This window comes from Ornithorhynchus anatinus, chromosome 20 (genome assembly GCF_004115215.2).
Source record: "Ornithorhynchus anatinus isolate Pmale09 chromosome 20, mOrnAna1.pri.v4, whole genome shotgun sequence".
Lineage (NCBI taxonomy): Eukaryota > Metazoa > Chordata > Mammalia > Monotremata > Ornithorhynchidae > Ornithorhynchus > Ornithorhynchus anatinus.
Window position 1 is genome coordinate 26,865,290 of NC_041747.1, and position 17,590 is coordinate 26,882,879.

Here is a 17,590-nt window from a genome sequence, read left to right on the forward strand (position 1 = left end):
TGTATATTATGTACATTATTATTCACTGCAGATACCCATATGTAGGAAATGTGCCGAGGCATATATAAGTCGGTGGATTTGTTCACGAGGTATTCAAATCATCAGTACCAGGCTAGGCATTTTGTAATAATGATGAGTGATTTCTTAAGTGCTTACTGTGTGTCCAGCACTGTACCGTCTAAGTAGGAGGGAAAACAGGTATTGAATTCCTGTTTTACAGATGAAGAAACTGAGGCCCAGAAAACTTAGGTGACTTGCCCAAGGTCACCCAGCAGGTCCGTGGCAAAACAGGAATTAGAACCCAAGGTTCTGATTCCCAGGCCCGTGCTCTGTCCACTGGGCCACACCGCTTCTCTATACGTTAAGGATCATATAGAATTACAAGACCATATCCTTCACCTAAGGGGTTTATAATCGAATGGGGGAAGACTCAAGGAAAATAATGGTGTGAGAATAGAGAGGTTTATAGGTAAAGTTGTGTAGTTTAATGGAAAGAGCATGGGCTGGGGGTGGGAGGACCGGGCCTCTTACCCCGGGCCCCACCACTTGCTTGCTATGTGACCTTGGGCAAGTCACTTAACTTCTCAGTGCCTCAATTCTCTCATCTGTAAAATGGGGATTCAGTACCTGTTCTTCCCACCTTCCCCACTTAGACTGTGAGCTCCATGTGGGACAGAGGTTGTGTCCGACCTGATTATCCTGCATCGACCCCAATGCTTAGTAGACTGCTTGGAATATAGTAAGTGCTTAACAAATACTATGACTACTATAAGTTATCAACACATTGCTGGTAAGTAATTCACTAAGTGTATAGGAATGCTGAGGTTGGGCTAAAGGAAAGGGGGGAGGGCAGTGGGGTGCATTAATCAGAGACTACTTCCTGGAGGAGTTGGCCTCCTAGCCATGGAGGAGAAGGATATGGTTTGGTAATTCTGAGCCGGGAGGGCATTCCAGATGTGCGCTACATTCCAAGCTCTTAGTACAGTGCTCTGCACATCGTAAGCGCTCAATAAATACTATTGAATGAATTAATGAACGAATGTGCGGGGGTGAGGTGTGTACAGTGGATAGGAGATGGGAGAGTTTAGAGCAAAGGACCTCGAAGAAGCTTGCGTGGGAGGGGAGAGGAGGTAGATGAAAAGCCAGCTGATGGAGAGCCTTGAAGCTGATGGTCAGATGATTTTGGCTTAAGTGAGAAGTAATAAGGAACTACTGGAGACTTTTTGAGGTGAGGTGTGATGTGCTCTGATTAAAAGAGACTGGAGAAAGATCCTGGGGCCAGGCAGACCAACAAGGGGACCTGTGTCATGAATAGAAAACAGTAAAGACAGAACAGTCTCATTGCTAACTGCATTCATCTAAAACCTCCAAACATTGATTCGTTACTTTTCAGAGTGTACTGGGAGAGGAGTCTTTTGAGAATCGGATGTTTTCTGTGGCACGATACTCTGCATTTTCATCGAGGAGACTATCGTCTCCTAAATTTAGGTTGAAATATTGAGTTGTTTCATTTATAACCGCCTCAGAGACTTCAGAGCGTTAGATGTGCCCTCTCTGAAGAATTGTATCCTGAGATATCCCTCGTCATTTTTCACACAGCCTCAAGCACAGCGAGCGTGACAGCAGCACAGATGACAGTATTTGTGTGTGCACAATGTAGCTAGGACTTTGGGTTTCTCATGACCTTTTCAGTCCCACACCCATGGACCCACTATAACCGTCAGCCTCTTCAAGTAGAAAAGCCAGCTGGATAGTTCTGCTTCCCGGCACAGCCTTCTGAATTTTGAATTAATACTCTCTCCCAACAGCCATTCTCCCTCATAATCTGGTTTGACCCAGAGAGCCGTGTTTTTCCCCAAGGACTCATCCACGCTGGAAGCATGAAAAAAGGGGCATGGTTTTGTTGAGTCCCATCTATTCCACGTGTCCTAAATGGAATGTATCCCATTTCTTGTCAGCTAACCAGTCTCTGCTTGTTTTTGCAGGGTCTACATAGATGGACCATTTGGAAGTCCTTTTGAGGAATCGTTGAATTACGAGGTCAGCCTCTGCGTGGCTGGAGGAATAGGAGTGACTCCTTTTGCATCCATACTCAACACCCTGCTGTACGTCATTTTGATCCCTTTAAATCCTTTTCACTGTAGCCATTTTATCCAATGCCTGATTAGATACTTTTCTTAAAAACAGGCTTCCTTTTTATTAGTAATCATAAAATACTATTCCACTCTTTGTTAAGCACATACTCTAAGCCAAGCACTGTGTTGAGCGCTGGGATAGATACAAGATGTCCAGGTCCCACGTGAATGGAGCTCACAGTCTAAGTAGGAGAGAGAACAGGTTTTGAATCCCCATCTTGCTGATGACGGATGGAGAAGTTAATTGATTTACCCAAGGTCACACATCAGGTTAAGTGGAGGAGCTGGGATCAGAATCCAGGTTGTCTGATTCCCAGGCCGTTGCTCTTTCCACCACACCGCATTGCTTCGCTTTTAAAGCGGTTCCTCTGTCAGTTCACCTCCACCCGTGCCTCTTCAGAAAGCTGGGCATCTGGCAGAGTTGTCTCTGGAGAAGTTCACTGCAGATTTCCCTGGATTGTGAGAGTAATGGGAAAGTGACCTCTAGATGTGCCATTTGCAATCCAAACATTTATTGCATATATTCAGCCCGAAGAACACGATGGACTCTCTAATGCACTGAGGTGGGCAGAAATGGATTCTCTTTCTCTCCCATGGGTGAGTATGAGCAGAAATGTATTTGTTCTTGAGGACAAGCCTTCAAGTTGATTATTTGAGAGAGACTTTTAAAACTTCTATTTCTGATGAGATTTAGACCTTCCTGAGTATATCATAGAATTAGGAAAGCTGTCTTCAGACGCAGACTGAGACCCCATTGACATAAAACTTTGCCAAATGGGTTCCTCAACTTTTTGTTTTAAATAATATCTCACTCATGACCTTTACAACCCTCCCAGGGAGAAGAGAACATAACAGGAGAAGCACTTATAGGACCACCGACCCTGGTCTTCATAGTCTTTTTTAAAAATCACATCTCCTTCAGGAGGGCTTCCCCAACTAAGCTCTGTTCCTCTCCCCTACTCCGTCTCCCTTCTGCATCAACCTTGCATTTGATATTCACCCCACCCTCAGCCCCACAGAACTTATGTACATATGTGCAATTTATTTTAATGCCTGTCTCCACCTCTTGACTTTAAACTTCTTGGGGTCGGGGAACATGTCTACTAACTCTCCCAAGCATTTAGTACAGAGCTCTGCACACAATAACCTGTCTGTACCTATGCCTGATTGATTGAACATAGTAAGCCTAAGCAATAAACCCTTCACATGAAAGAGAATGGATCACTGAATCAGTCAGTGTTTAAACTGAGTGCCTACTGTGTGCAAAGCACTTGGTAGATATAACAGATGCTATAGATGCTTTCCCTGCCCTGAAGAGGTTTACCATCTAAAACAGACCCCTCCACTTGCTTGCTGTGTGACCATGGGCAAGTCGCTTCACTCCTCTGTGCCTCAGTTATCTCATCTGTAAAATAGGGATTAAGACTGTGAGCCCTATCTGGGACATGGACTTTGTTCAACCTGATTAACTGTTTCATTTGAGGTCAGTGTGGGGCTTTCAGTGTGTCATATTTCACACCGAGTTTATGCGGGGCCAGGTGGATTTTTGAAAGGGATTTTCTACCCGAAACTCTTCTTTTGATCTGAGTCTGCGTGAAACACACTGAACTTTTAGGCACCATGTTATGTTCCTGGGAATTACGTGGGCTGATGGTTTGGGACTCAGGGCTACCCTTTCCTTGCCTCAGAGTTGGCCGAGAGTGTGGATACCTGGCAGTCAAATGAAGGGAGCACTGTATATCTTCCAAGTTCTAAATCAACAGTGTAGGCAGACAGACCCTGGATTCTTCATTCATCCATTCTTTGCATTTTATTGAGCACCTATTGCATGCAGAGCACTGTACTAGATGCTTGGGAACATGAGATGAGAGATTGACATGGTCCCTGCCTTCAAAAGCCAATCAATCTCATGTCACACATAGGGTTATAATCTGTCAGGAAAAAAAAAACAACCCTGCCTGGCTAGCTTAATTCTTTTGAATTCTTCCCTGCTGCATTATGCCAAAGAATAGCAAATAGTCCCATCATTATCCTGTGAAAGAGACAGATTTGATTAGGACTGTGAAGAAACGGGTGAATTCCGCAAACTTCTTCTTTTAGTAAGCCCTGCTGTTGGAAAGTGCGCTGCTCTGAGAATCACGAAACCTGTGTGCAGAGCACTCTTCTAAGTGAGAAGCGGCGTGGCGCAGTGGAAAGAGCATGGGCTCTGGAGTCAGGGCTCATGAGTTCGAATCCCAGCTCTGCCACTTGTCAGCTGTGTGACTGTGGGCAAGTCACTTAACTTCTCTGTGCCTCAGTTCCCTCATCTGTAAAATGGGGATGAAGACTGTGAGCCCCACGTGGGACAACCTGATTCCCCTGTGTTTACCCCAGCGCTTAGAACAGTGCTCTGCACATAGTAAGCGCTTAACAAATACCAACATTATTATTAAGTGCTTGGGACAGTACAAAATAACAGAGTCGGTAGATACGTTCCCTCCCCACAAGGAGCTTACAGTCTAAAGGGGAGATCTGGGTGCTAGACCTGGCTCTTTCTGTAGCTGGCTAATGTAGGTAACTCAAGCATTGTAATACAGCCTGCCTGCCTGTTTACTCGATGCACTCGGGTGCCTCAGCAGGAACACAACTGGTAGCGACAAGTGCGAGCGGCACCGGGCCTGCTACTAACTCTAGAATCGATTCCTTCATTCAGGAAGGCTCAGCCCGATGGGGGAGATTTCATCACCCGCTACAACTTCAGCCTTCTGCCATATAATAGAGACATCCCAGTGGATGGGAGTCAGAAGGACCTGGGTTCTAATCCTGACTCTTTCACTTCTCTGCTGGGTGACCTTGGACAAGTCATTCAACTTCTGCAGGGTTTGGTTACTTCATCGGTAAAATGGAGATTGAGATCGTGAGCCCCATGTGGGACAGGGACTGTGTCTACCTTGTATCTACCCCAGGGCTTAGAACAGTGCTTGGCACAGAGTAAGTGCTTAACAGATACCATTATCGTTATCATCAAATGCCACAAAAATAATTGAAACTGTTCGCTGAACTACTGCTCTGTAATTAAAATGATTTGCAGGGACATAAGGCATCTTTTGCCTTTGTGATCCTTAATGCAAACATATCACTTTGATTTTAAAGGGATGACTGGAGACCATACAAACTGAGAAGACTGTATTTCATTTGGGTGTGCAGAGACATCCAGTCTTTTCGCTGGTTTGCCGACCTGCTCTGTGTGCTGCATAACAAGGTAACTTGGTTAAACTAAGGCCAGATTCTCTCCTTAGTGTGAATTTTGTAGTAGAGTCATGAATTAATGCCACATCTCCTTTTTGATGGTGAATTTTTTTGAAACAAACTACATTTACCGTTGGTTTCTCTGGGGACCAGCCCACCCAAATGGTAAACTGATTTCCATAACAAAATACTATAAACCTAAATATATGGCTTTGGGGGCATGGTAGGTGATCTTTAAAAGAGAAAGGGACTCTTCTTCCTGTACAGATTCCCAATTCCTAAGGCAGAATCATTCAAGAATGCCACCTAAGAAATAAGGACTTTGGCTGTGTAGCTTTGCATTAATTCATGCCAGGATGGCTCCTGAGCAAATCTGATAGAAGATGACCATGTGTTTTTATATTTGCATATATGTGCGTATACATAACCAAAAGAAGGTGAGACAGAAACAGAGGCAGAGAGAGAATTTGTTCAGTAAGTATCTCATAGAGGACTTTGTTGAGTAACCGTGACTCCACTCTTCTTGTGTGCCCCCCCACTTTTATGATATTTGCTAAGTGTTCACTATGTGCCAGGCACTGTACTAAGCACTGGGATAGATACAAGCTAATCCCTGTCCCACGTGGGGCTCACAATCTTAATCCCTACATCATAGATGATGGTACTGAGGCACAGAGAAGTGAAGTCACTTGCCCGAGGTCACAGAGCAGACAAGTGGCACAGCTGGGACTAGAATCCAGGTCTTTCTGACTCCCAGCTGGAGCTTTATCCATTCGGCCACGCTGCTTCTCTAGTCCCCTAACACATTCTGCTTCTTCCGCATCCACGTGTTAGGGTCTGGAATCACAATCCTGCTATACGGTGGGTTGATGAAATCTCAAACGATGCTCTTTAATCGGAGGATTCCTCTATCAAACCGTCACCTGGCATAAGCTGGATTTAAATTTCCATGCTGGCTACTTTAGGCTCCAAGCACCAGCATTTCATTCATTCAATAGTATTTATTGAGCACTTACTATGTGCAGAGCACTGTACTAAGCGCTTGGGATGAACAAGTCGGCAACAGATAGAGACAGTCCCTGCCGTTTGACGGGCTTACGGTCTAATCGGGGGAGACGGACAGACAAGAACAATGGCACTAAACAGCGTCAAGGGGAAGAACATCTCGTAAAAACCGATGGCAACTAAATAGAATCAAGGCGATGTACAATTCATTAACAAAATAAATAGGGTAACGAAAATATATACAGTCGAGCGGACGAGTACAGTGCTGTGGGGATGGGAAGGGGGAGGTGGAGGAGCAGAGGGAAAAGGGGAAAATGAGGCTTTAGCTGCGGAGAGGTAAAGGGGGGATGGCAGAGGGAGTAGAGGGGGAAGAGGAGCTCAGTCTGGGAATGCCTCTTGGAGGAGGTGATTTTTAAGTAAGGTTTTGAAGAGGGAAAGAGAATCGGTTTGGCGGAGGTGAGGAGGGAGGGCGTTCCCGGACCGCGGGAGGACGTGACCCGGGGGTCGACGGCGGGATGGGCGAGACCGAGGGACGGCGAGGAGGTGGGCGGCGGAGGAGCGGAGCGTGCGGGGTGGGCGGTAGAAAGAGAGAAGGGAGGAGAGGTAGGAAGGGGCAAGGTGATGGAGAGCCTCGAAGCCTAGAGTGAGGAGTTTTTGTTTGGAGCGGAGGTCGATAGGCAACCACTGGAGTTGTTTAAGAAGGGGAGTGACATGCCCAGATCGTTTCTGCGGGAAGATGAGCCGGGCGGCGGAGTGAAGAATAGACCGGAGCGGGGCGAGAGAGGAGGAAGGGAGGTCAGAGAGAAGGCTGACACAGTAGTCTAGCCGGGATATAACGAGAGCCCGTAATAGTAAGGTAGCCGTTTGGGTGGAGAGGAAAGGGCGGATCTTGGCATGCAGTGAGCGCTCAAAAAATACCATTGATCAATCGATCCTTTTTTGGCCAGCTGTATCCTCCCCTCGGTGTCAGGGGACAGTTCTATTTCCCATCTACTTTTATTGTTTTAAGATCTATTTAATGTTTCTGAAATCTAGATTTTAGATGGGCGGTTTTGTCGGCGAGTGGCTCTTTCACATTATTTTGCTTCTTATTGAGTTGCGTCTTTGGACTTGAGAGTACAATCTGTTAAGAACAGTTTTTCCTGTGGGATTTTCTTGAAGAGTTTGGTGTTTTTGAAAATTAATTTTTTGACCATGAGCTAGTTGTTTATCTGGTTGAGGTCAGTGACAGCAAAGGCTCTGTTATGGTAAAACCAGGCATCGCTATGTCAGGGAGGCCAGAAATTTTCCTTGGCAGAGAAATAAAATGTTCTGGGAAGGTGAACAACCCCTTGTCCTTCCCCTTCATTTTCCCCTCCCCTCATCCCCACAACCCTCCCTCACTTTGACCCCATCAATGCTTTGATAACCATTATTACCTTTTTTTAATTTTTAGAACTTGGAACGCATAGTACATTTTCTGAAATGAACCCTAGAACCTGCTTCACAAATAGCCACTCACCCTGTCAACGATGGTGAATAATAATTCATAGTGATTGAGTAGAAAAGAATGTTTATGTCATTTCTCTTATTGCCTGTTTACGTACAGGAGAAGGGCAGATTGGTTAATGAAATGTGACCCAGAAGCAGACCAAAGAGAAAAACGCAGACTGTCGATAGTTTTGTTTTTTATTCCCAATCGTTATTTGGGCAGGAGGCTTTGGTTTCTTGATGCTTTTTGCTCCTTGGATGTAAATCAGCATCATTTGATCTAGTGGGAGCAGAGTTGATTGAAGGCTTCTGAAAGAGTTCATTCTCATCCCTGAATATTTAGGCTGATCCCCTTCAAATCAGTTTACTCCTGTGTAAATCCTCCTATCCCATTTTACCAATAAGTATCCGCTCCGGTTCCGGGTGGACTGAGATGGATGAATAAATCAGTAAGCAGTATTTATTAAACACCTACTATTCATTCATTCATTCAATCAATCGTATTTATTGAGCACTTACCGTGTGCAGAGCACTATACTAAGCCCCTGGAAAGAAAGCTCTTGGGAGTGTACGGTAGAGCTAATAGACATGATCCCTGCTCTCAGGGAGTATGCGGTGTAGCTTGGAAGACAGGCATTTATAAAAATTCTACAGATAGGAGGAAGAAGTAGGAAAAGTGGATGAGTGGGTGTTTCAGGAATAAGAAATGCCAATATGCCCCCAAGTGCTGCATAGGGAAGAGAATTCATAATTGAGACGACTGCAGAAGTGCTGAAGTCATAGTTAGAGGCATATAAAACCTGGGAAGGAGAGAAATTAATCAGGGAAGGCTGCTTGGAGGAGATTGAAATTCAGAAGGGCTTCAAACTGGGAAGAGCCAAGGTCTGGAGGAGTTGAAGGGGGGAAAAGAGTTCCAGGCAGAAGGGACGGTTTGAGCAAGGGGTCGGGGGAATGGGAATTCACGATATACACGGGAACAGTATCGATATGTTTGCTTTTTTTGCTCTCCTCCAGCTTTGGCAGGAAAACCGACCTGATTATGTGAACATCCAGCTGTACCTCAGTCAGACCGACGGGATACAGGTATGTGGTCCGGTGTCTGTTGTCAACACCACAAGCCTCTTGCTGATAACGTCAGTCGTGTAGCGGGGAGGATTCCTGCAAGTACTTTAAACAAGAAGTCACCTAGAGTTGAACCGCTTACTGGTCTTTGATTAGGAAAAGACGAGTGTTCCCCTTCTTAAGGAGGTAGTCAGTATTTGGACCCCAAGTTTTAAGAAACTGGGTTCTGTACGGTGCAGCAGAATTAGGCACGTTCCCTGCTCGTAACGAGCTTGTAGTCTGGGGGTGAGGAGACAGTCATTAATATCAATAAATAATTTATAGCGTATAATTCAAAGATATGTATATAAGTGCTGTGGCATTGGGGTGAATATCAAATGTCCAAAAGTCACAGACCAAGTGCAAACAACTCAATAACACTTTTCTTTTTGATGATATGTAAGTGCTTATTATCTGCCAGGTACTTAGCGCTGGGGTAGATATAAATTAATCAGATTGGGCCCAGTCCACATCACACACGGAGGTCACAGAATTAATCTCCATTTTACAGATAAGGGAACTGAGGTGGAGAGAACTTAAGCTACTTGCCCAAGGTCACACAGCAGACAAGTGTCAAAGTTGGGATTAGGACCCAGATCCTTCTGACTCCCAGGGCTGCGCTCTCTCCACTAGGCCACTTTGCTTCTTGTCATCCTGGCTCCAAAGTTGCCACTTGTCTAAATGTATGGGGCCCATTTAAGATATTTTACTTTCTATTGAACTGGAGATGGCAACTCTATGCTGCAATTTCTTCCATAAAACATCCTTGCCAAGACAGATTTGGGAACGGGTAATTAAAAGACATTGTTCGTCTCACGCTGCAGCTGTTTCAAAATGAGGAGAAATATGAAATCTAGGAAATATCACTGATTTCCATGACTGCCATTCAAGAAGATAGAAGCCTTCCGAGGGAAAAGAGGAAGAGATGCTTAGAAGTGACTGAATTTCATGGCTTGTGGTTTGCTAGTCTGTCTTTCGGGGAAAGTTAATTATTACGGGGAGCCAGGCCACCAAGAGAACTGATGTCATAATTATGAATGACTTGTTCACATTTGCCAATCATGTGGAATGGAACATTTTGTTTGGACAGAAAATAATCGGAGAAAAGTACCAGGCCCTGAACTCAAGACTATTTATTGGACGACCTAGGTGGAAACTTCTGTTTGATGAAATAGCCAAATGTAACAGAGAGTAAGTACCACGTTCTAATGATTTCAAAACACACTCAAAGGGTGGGAATTGTTTGTGCTTTATCATCAACAGACCATGAACTCTGACTATTGCAAATCGTCTCAGTTGTAACTGTCTGGCCTTGAGTCAGGAGACCTGGGTTCTAATCCCAGCTCTGCCACTGCCCGCTATGTGACCTTGAGCAAGTCACTGAACCTCTCTGTGACTCCATTTCCTCATTAATAAATTGGGGATAAGATAGCGAATGCCATGAAACGCAGGCCGTCTCCAATCTGTTAACCTTGTACCTACCCCAGTGCTCAGGCTATAGTAAGCACCTTATGATTTTTGTTTTTATCACCAGACATCTATATACATTAAGTTTGCACTCTGCCTTGATGTTTATTTCCTACTTGGCCACCAGAAACCAAATGAGTAAATCACACCCTTCTCATTATAGAATGAAGTTTGCATGTATATTCATAAATAAGAAAATACCATTAGTAAGCTGACATGAACATATTTAAAGTGCATGCAGCTGGCCTATTTCATGTAAAAATGACTTTCGTATGACTAATATTTCATATAACTAATATCGCACCTTGCTTTCATGATCTGATAATGGACGAAGTAACTTGGAAATTCTCCCATTGCAAAAAATGTGTGTTTCTCCTAGGAGGTGGTTTTCGGAAATGATCAGCCAGCCATAGGTCTTGGTTCCTAGTTGTGGGGTTTCTAGGCGTGTAATCATGTCCCCAGAAGACAATTGTTCTACTCCCTTTAATCCCTGAGGAACTAAAGATAATTCCCTGGGTTTTGGTCACTGGAAAATGTCTTAGTAACAGAAAATGAGGTTAGCAAACTCTAGATGAGACCCCTTTAAGAACAAAAATGTGAGCCCATGTTGTTTCCCTTTGCCTTTCAGTCAATCGTATTTAATAATAATAATAATAATTGTGGTATCTAAGTGCTTACTCTGTGCCAGGCACTGTCCTAAGTGCTGGGGTGGACAAAAGTAAATCGGCGTGGAGAGAGTCCCCGTCCCACATGGGGCTAACAGTATCAATCTCCATTTTACAGATAAGGTACCTGGGAGGCCCAGAAAAGTGAAGTGAATTGCCCAAGGTCACACAACAAACGTGGGACAACCTGATTACCCTGTATCTCCCCCAGCGCTTAGAACAGTGCTCTGCACATAGTAAGCGCTTAACAAATACCAACATTATTAAATGGCAAAGCCGGGATTAGAAACCATGACTTCAAGACTCTCAGACCCCTGCTCTAACCACTACTCCATGCTGCTCTTCTATTTATTGAGTGCTTACTCTATGCAGAGCACTGTTGTAAGCGCTTGGGAGAGTACAATGTACACATTTAGAAGACAAGTCCCACTGCCCACAGTGAGCTTACTTTCAGCCCTCTGAAAATGGGAATGGGTTCATGTTGTAATATGTAATGTCCCTTTTATAGTATGCACACCAAAAATAATCAGGTCAAATTACTGTTTTCTACTCCCTCAAGATCAGCCTCCTCCACATAATAATAATAATAATAATAATGTTGGTATTTGTTAAGCGCTTACTATGTGCCGAGCACTGTTCTAAGCGCTGGGGTAGACATAGGGGAATCAGGTTGTTCCACGTGGGGCTCACAATCTTAATCCCCATTTTACAGATGAGGGAACTGAGGCACAGAGAAGTGAAGTGACTCGCCCACAGTCACACAGCCGACAAGTGGCAGAGCTGGGATTCGAACTCATGAGCCCTGACTCCAAAGCCCGTGCTCTTTCCACTGAGCCACGCTGCTTCTCCAACAATAATTTGACCTGATTATTTTTGGTGTGCATAATAACAATAATTATAATAATGTTGGTATTTGTTAAGCGCTTTCTACCTGCAGAGCACTCTTCTAAGCGCTGGGGTAGATACAGGGGAATGAGGCTGTCCCACGTGAAGCTCACAGTCTTCATCCCCATTTTACAGATGAGGTAACTGAGGCACAGAGAAGTGAAGTGACTTGCCCATAGTCACACAGCTGACAAGTGGCAGAGCCGGGATTCGAACCCATGACCTCTGACTCCCAAGCCCGTGTTCTTTCTGCTGAGCCACACTGCACATGCCTTCCTTCCCCTCCCCACTTTTCCCCCAATCTCTCCTTTCTAATTAAACTCTCTCTTCCTATCCCCTGGTAGCACTGGGAACAGGATCGAAGCAACCCAAATCATATTTGCATTTTTCTTTGTAATAATAATAATACTAATGATAGCTGTTAAGCACTTACTATGTGTCAAGTACTGTTCTAAACGCTGGGGTAGATACAAGCTAATCGCAGTCCCTTTCCCACAGTCTTAATCCCCATTTTATAGATGAGGAAACTGAGGTGCAGAGAAGGGAAGTGACTTGCCCAAAGTCACACAGCCAACAGGTGGGGGAGCCTGGATTAGAGCCCAGGTCCTTCTGACTCTCAGGCCCGTGTTCTATCCATCAGGCCACACTGCTTTTTTGTGTTCCGTCAGGCCCTTAATTGCGCCTGCCGTCACTCTCCCCTCTTCTCCCACCTTCACATTTGCACACGTGTGTGCACACACAAAAAACACACCCACACATTCCAACCCACCCTCCCCCACCTGCCCTTTGTAGGGAGAAATTCCCAGCCCTTCATCTTACCCCTTGCCACCTTGTTAGGTACCTCTAAACTGTGAGCTCGTGTGGGCAGGGATCATCTCTCTCTATTGCTCTATTGTACTTTCCCAAGCGCTTAGTACAGGGCTCTCCACCCAGGAGGTGCCCAGTAAATACGATCGGATGAACGAACGGATCCCTCTCCCAGGGGCTTTTTGGCCTACACGGATATAAGGGGGAGGAACCCAGTTTCCAGTGCTGCTGGATTAGACCGTAGAAGCTGGCGGTGAAACCTGAGGTCGGGGGAGATCTATTAGTTGGGTTTTTTTTTTGCTTTTTCTTTTTGTTTTTCCGGAGGGAGGATGAGAAAAGCTCAGAATTTTATTCTTGCTGCATCTGGGCTAAGAGGAGCAAGCAAGTGCCACCTTCTGCTTCCATTTGGAATAACATAGTCATGCCTCGGATTTGCTCCGGCACCATTCAGATCGCACACTTATCATGCATTATTTATTCACAATTTTTACCCAGCATATTTGTGAAAAGGGCAGAATTCTTTTTTTAGTGATTCATTAACCTTTATATGAAAGAAAGACTGCTCAAAAAGGGAATACTACTAAATCTGTCACTGACCCTGTATACTTTTAGACAATGGAAACATATGCAAAGAAGAGGCTATTTAAAATTAAAGCATATTACATAGAGTTTATACTATGGCTATTAATTGAAAAAAACCCCGCTTAATAGTTAAGCTAATGATTATTGTTTTGAAATAAGGACAAGGGCTGTTAAGCACGTCACTAATTGGGAAAGAGATATTTGCAGCTGGAAGATAATGGAAGCTGTTGTATTAACCACTTTAGAAATTACTCGATAGCCCTTTATTGTGGTACTTGTTAAATGCTAACTATATGCCAAGCACTGTGCCAAGCTCTAGGGTAGACAGAGGATAATCAAATAGGACAGGGTTCTTGTTCCACATGAGAATCCCAGTCTAAAGTATAAGGAGAATAAGTATTGAATTCCCATTTGAAGATGAGAAAATTGAGGCAAAGGGAAGTTAAGTGACTTGAAGCAGGGTGACTTAGTAGAAAGAGCACAGGCCTGGGAGTCAGAGGTTTTGGGTTCTAATGCCAGTTCTGTCACTTTCTTTCTATGTGACTGTGGACAAGTCACTTAACTTCTCTGTGCCTCAGTTTCCTCATCTGTCAAATGGGAATTCAATACCTGTTCTCCCTCCTACCTAGTCTGTGAGCCCCATGTGGACAGAGACTGTTTCCAACCTGTTTACCTCTCATCCACTCCAGCCACATAGTAATAATAATAATAATGTTGGTATTTGTTAAGCGCTTACTATGTGCGGAGCACTGTTCTAAGCGCTGGGGGAGATACAGGGTGATCAGGTTGTCCCACGTGAGGCTCACAGTTAATCCCCATTTTACAGATGAGGTAACCGAGAAGTTAAGTGACTTGCTCACAGTCACACAGCTAAGTGGCAGAGCCGGGATTCGAACCCATGACCTCCGACTCCCAAGCCTGGGCTCTTTCCACTGAGTCACGCTGCTTCTCTAGTAAGTGCTGAAGAAATACCCAAGCCCCACAGCAGTCAAGTGGCAAACTGGTATTTGTATTCAGGTCTCGTGACCCCCTACTCCTATGCTCTTTCCATTGGACCAAGCTGTTTCTCGCTCTTTTTGCACCGAGTTTACCATAAGCGGTTTCTAATTTCCTCCTACTGTCTCCTTTTTGTGTCACCTTCACCAGGAAAACTGTCGGTGTCTTTTGCTGTGGACCAAATTCAATTTCCAAGATCCTTCACAAACTGAGTAACCAAAACAATTCCTACGGGACGAGGTTTGAATACAACAAAGAGTCTTTCAGCTAAAAGTCGTTGGACTCAACCCAGGACTCTATGGAAGGAATGAGTGCAATTTTTTTTAAAGACTTTAAAAGTCAGCCGCAAGTTAACCGATCAAAGGTGCCAAAGAGTAGAAAGATTTTTTTTTATTTATGATTATTTAAAATGGAACTATCAGGAATATGGCAGAACAACACACGTTGAGGATTTGATCTGGAAACCAAAGAGGATCAGAAGGCTTTCTGAAAGTCAATCAATCTGTAACTTGAATGAAAAGAAAACAGTTAGTGAATTGCACACTGTTGATTTGAGGGCATATTCAAGAACCACCCCTGAGGATCTTCAGTCCTCCTTAAATTACTCCCGGATGAAGAAATTCTAGATTGATGAAAATTAAAAACTCATTGAAAGTCAGAGGACATTCATTGCTTGCACAAAAACAAGATGGCTTTGAACTGGAAAAAAAAAATAACTCCAGGCAAATATATTAAATGCTTTAAACACTGCAGCTTAGGGCTCTGAATAAATACGGGTACACTGTTTCAATAATCAATCTGCCTCACTACTGTTGTTAATAACCCTGTTTGATGTATGCGTGCATCCTTTCCTTTAAAGTGTATCTGCTGAACGAAGACTTTGACTCTAAATGCAATGAACATGCTTATATTTTACCTTTTGCTTCGTCTGGGGCTTCTTCCTTGTTTAGCGGGAGAATAGAGCCAATATTCATCTATTAGATCTCTTCTATCCCCAAGATTCCCAATCTTCCCAATCCCTTTTGACCGTTCCCACTTTTTAGAGGAAGAAGTGGAAGCGGAGTGCTGTTGCAAATTCTTCAGGCTCCGCTAGGAATAACAGATGCAGAGAGAGGTCCCTGAGTCAGAAGCTCCTTGAAGGCAGGGGAGCAGGTGTTTGGGAAGTTACCCCCAAATGCTGAGTACAGTGCCCTGCCTCTGAAAAACACTCAGTTCTGCCATCATTTTATTTATGCCTTTTGGCTTGAATGATGTTAGGGAAATAGGGAATGCCCCACCAGCAACGTGAGCCTGTTGGGATTCGGCACGCGCTGGCGTTGGAAGAAACGGTGTTGGAAGCGACGTGGCCTAGTGGAGAGAGAGCACGGGCCTGGGAGTCAGAAGGACGTAGGTTCTAATCCCGGCTCTGCCATTTGCTTGCCGTGTGACCTTGGGCAAGTTATTTCACTTCTCTCTGCATCAGTTTCCTCAACCGTAAAATGGAGATATCTGTTCTCCCTCCTACTTTGACTGTGAGTCCAAACCGATTAACTTTTATCTTCCCCAGGGCTTAGAACGGTGCTTGGCATATAGTATGTGCTTAACAAGTTTCATAATTATTATTTACCGTGCAGATTCTTGGAGAATTCTGAGTCCCCCAAGTCTTCCTTAGGGGCTCTTCAAGCTCATCTCGTATGAGTCCAATTCAGCAGTCAGGGAATTAAGGCTCGGGGCATCAAATGTCAAAAATGAGCTCTAAGTTCTCGGAGAGGTGTTGCCCCGATGGGGCACCAAAGCTTCCAGGGGTTGTTTTTCGCTGGCACTGTTTTCACTGATGCCCCTGTTGCTTTTCTGTTCCCTTATTTTACCAAGACAAGGAATCAGCTGCTTGTTCACCCCAAAGGCCGTGAGGGACGGAAACTCTTTGGTGGAGGAAAGGATGACATATTGCAGGGAAAATCATAGAAATGTCTTCTAGGTAAGAGGGAGAGAGTCTGGCAGTTTCTGCTCAAGACTTCAATGGAATCATTCGTGGGGAGCTTTCATCTGGGAAGACAGTGGACCGAGCGATGTTTTTTTGCGTGATGAGCATTATGAATACATCTCCAGTTGAGATGATTTATCCCCCTGGCATTCGTCACATAAAATCACAAGATTTAGAAAAATACCTTTGATGTTAAAAGCAAGCAATAGAAGCCTGGAGCAAATAATTGAATAATTAGTGATCGGGTGTTTAAACCACCATAAAGCCTGCCGCTTGGTGGATTTGGATTGTTTCCTGGTTGCAACAAAAAGAGCGATGATAACTCGATCTTGTAGATAAAAGTGTTCTTATCTACACTTTAGAAAGGTAGTTTGTGCGCTAGACTCTTACTTGTGGTACTTAAGAGCTTATGTGTCAGACACAGGTCAAACACAGTCCCTGTCCCATATGAGGGTCACAGTCTAAGTAGGAGGAAAAACAGGTTTTGAATCCTCATTTTACAGTTGAGGAAACTGAGGCACAGAGAAGCCAAGTGACTTGCTCGCGGTCACCCAGCAGGCAACTGGCAAAGCCGGGGCTAGAACTCAGGTCCTGTGACTCCCAGGCCCGCTCTCTCCTGCTGCTTTCCAGTGGAGAGAGAGGGCTTTGGGAATCAGGATGCCTGGGCTCTAGTTCCCCTTCTGACTGTTGGGACTGTGCCCTTAGTGGGAACGTTTCTGCCTGAAGAGCCACCCAGGATGTTCTGCGAGGTGGACAGGCCCAGCGGGTGAAAAATCACTGACTAAAATCAGCAGCGACGACCGGAGTGGTTACCAAAGTAGCGTGGGAAGCAGTGTGGTCTAGCGGGCGGATCCCAGGCCTGGGAGTCAAAAGGGACCCGGGTTTTAATCCCGGCTCTGCCACTTGTCTGCTGTGTGACCTTGGGCAAGTCACGACTTCTCTGTGCTTCAGTTACCTCGTCTGTAAAATGGGAATTAAGACCGGGAGCCCCATGTGGTCAGGGATTTGCTTGTATCCACCCCAGCGCTTAGTACAGTGCCTGGCGTAAAGTGAGCACTTAAACCCCACAATTATTATCAAACGCCTTTCGGGTCATGGCCCTTGACCAGAGGTTTGGTGTTCTGCTGTGGTCAGTTCAGCCGTAAATTAGTTCCGCAACTAAGAAGTCGTTGTGTGTCTTCTGCACTGTGTCAGCTGATCAGCCTGTAGCACCCCGTGCCCCACTGGGAACATGCCTAGCAGAGACGGGGCAGAACAAGTGAAACTGTGCAAGCCCCTATCACTTA

General features: G+C 44.8%; 1 protein-coding gene across 4 annotated transcripts in view; it reads left to right on the forward strand.

Annotated features, from left to right (window-relative positions):
- Positions 1 to 15,256, forward strand: part of NOX4 (NADPH oxidase 4) — an 83,228-nt gene extending 67,972 nt beyond the window's left edge. For all 4 annotated transcript variants that reach the window (XM_029048519.2, XM_039914973.1, XM_039914972.1 and 1 more), the window contains 5 exons: positions 1,986 to 2,105; positions 5,268 to 5,376; positions 8,853 to 8,921; positions 10,030 to 10,130; positions 14,492 to 15,256. In XM_029048519.2, coding sequence (XP_028904352.1) covers positions 1,986 to 2,105; positions 5,268 to 5,376; positions 8,853 to 8,921; positions 10,030 to 10,130; positions 14,492 to 14,612 — 520 coding nt within the window. In that variant the 3' untranslated portion in view covers positions 14,613 to 15,256. The remainder of the gene's footprint in view (positions 1 to 1,985; positions 2,106 to 5,267; positions 5,377 to 8,852; positions 8,922 to 10,029; positions 10,131 to 14,491) is intronic.
- The last annotated feature ends 2,334 nt before the right edge of the window (positions 15,257 to 17,590 follow it).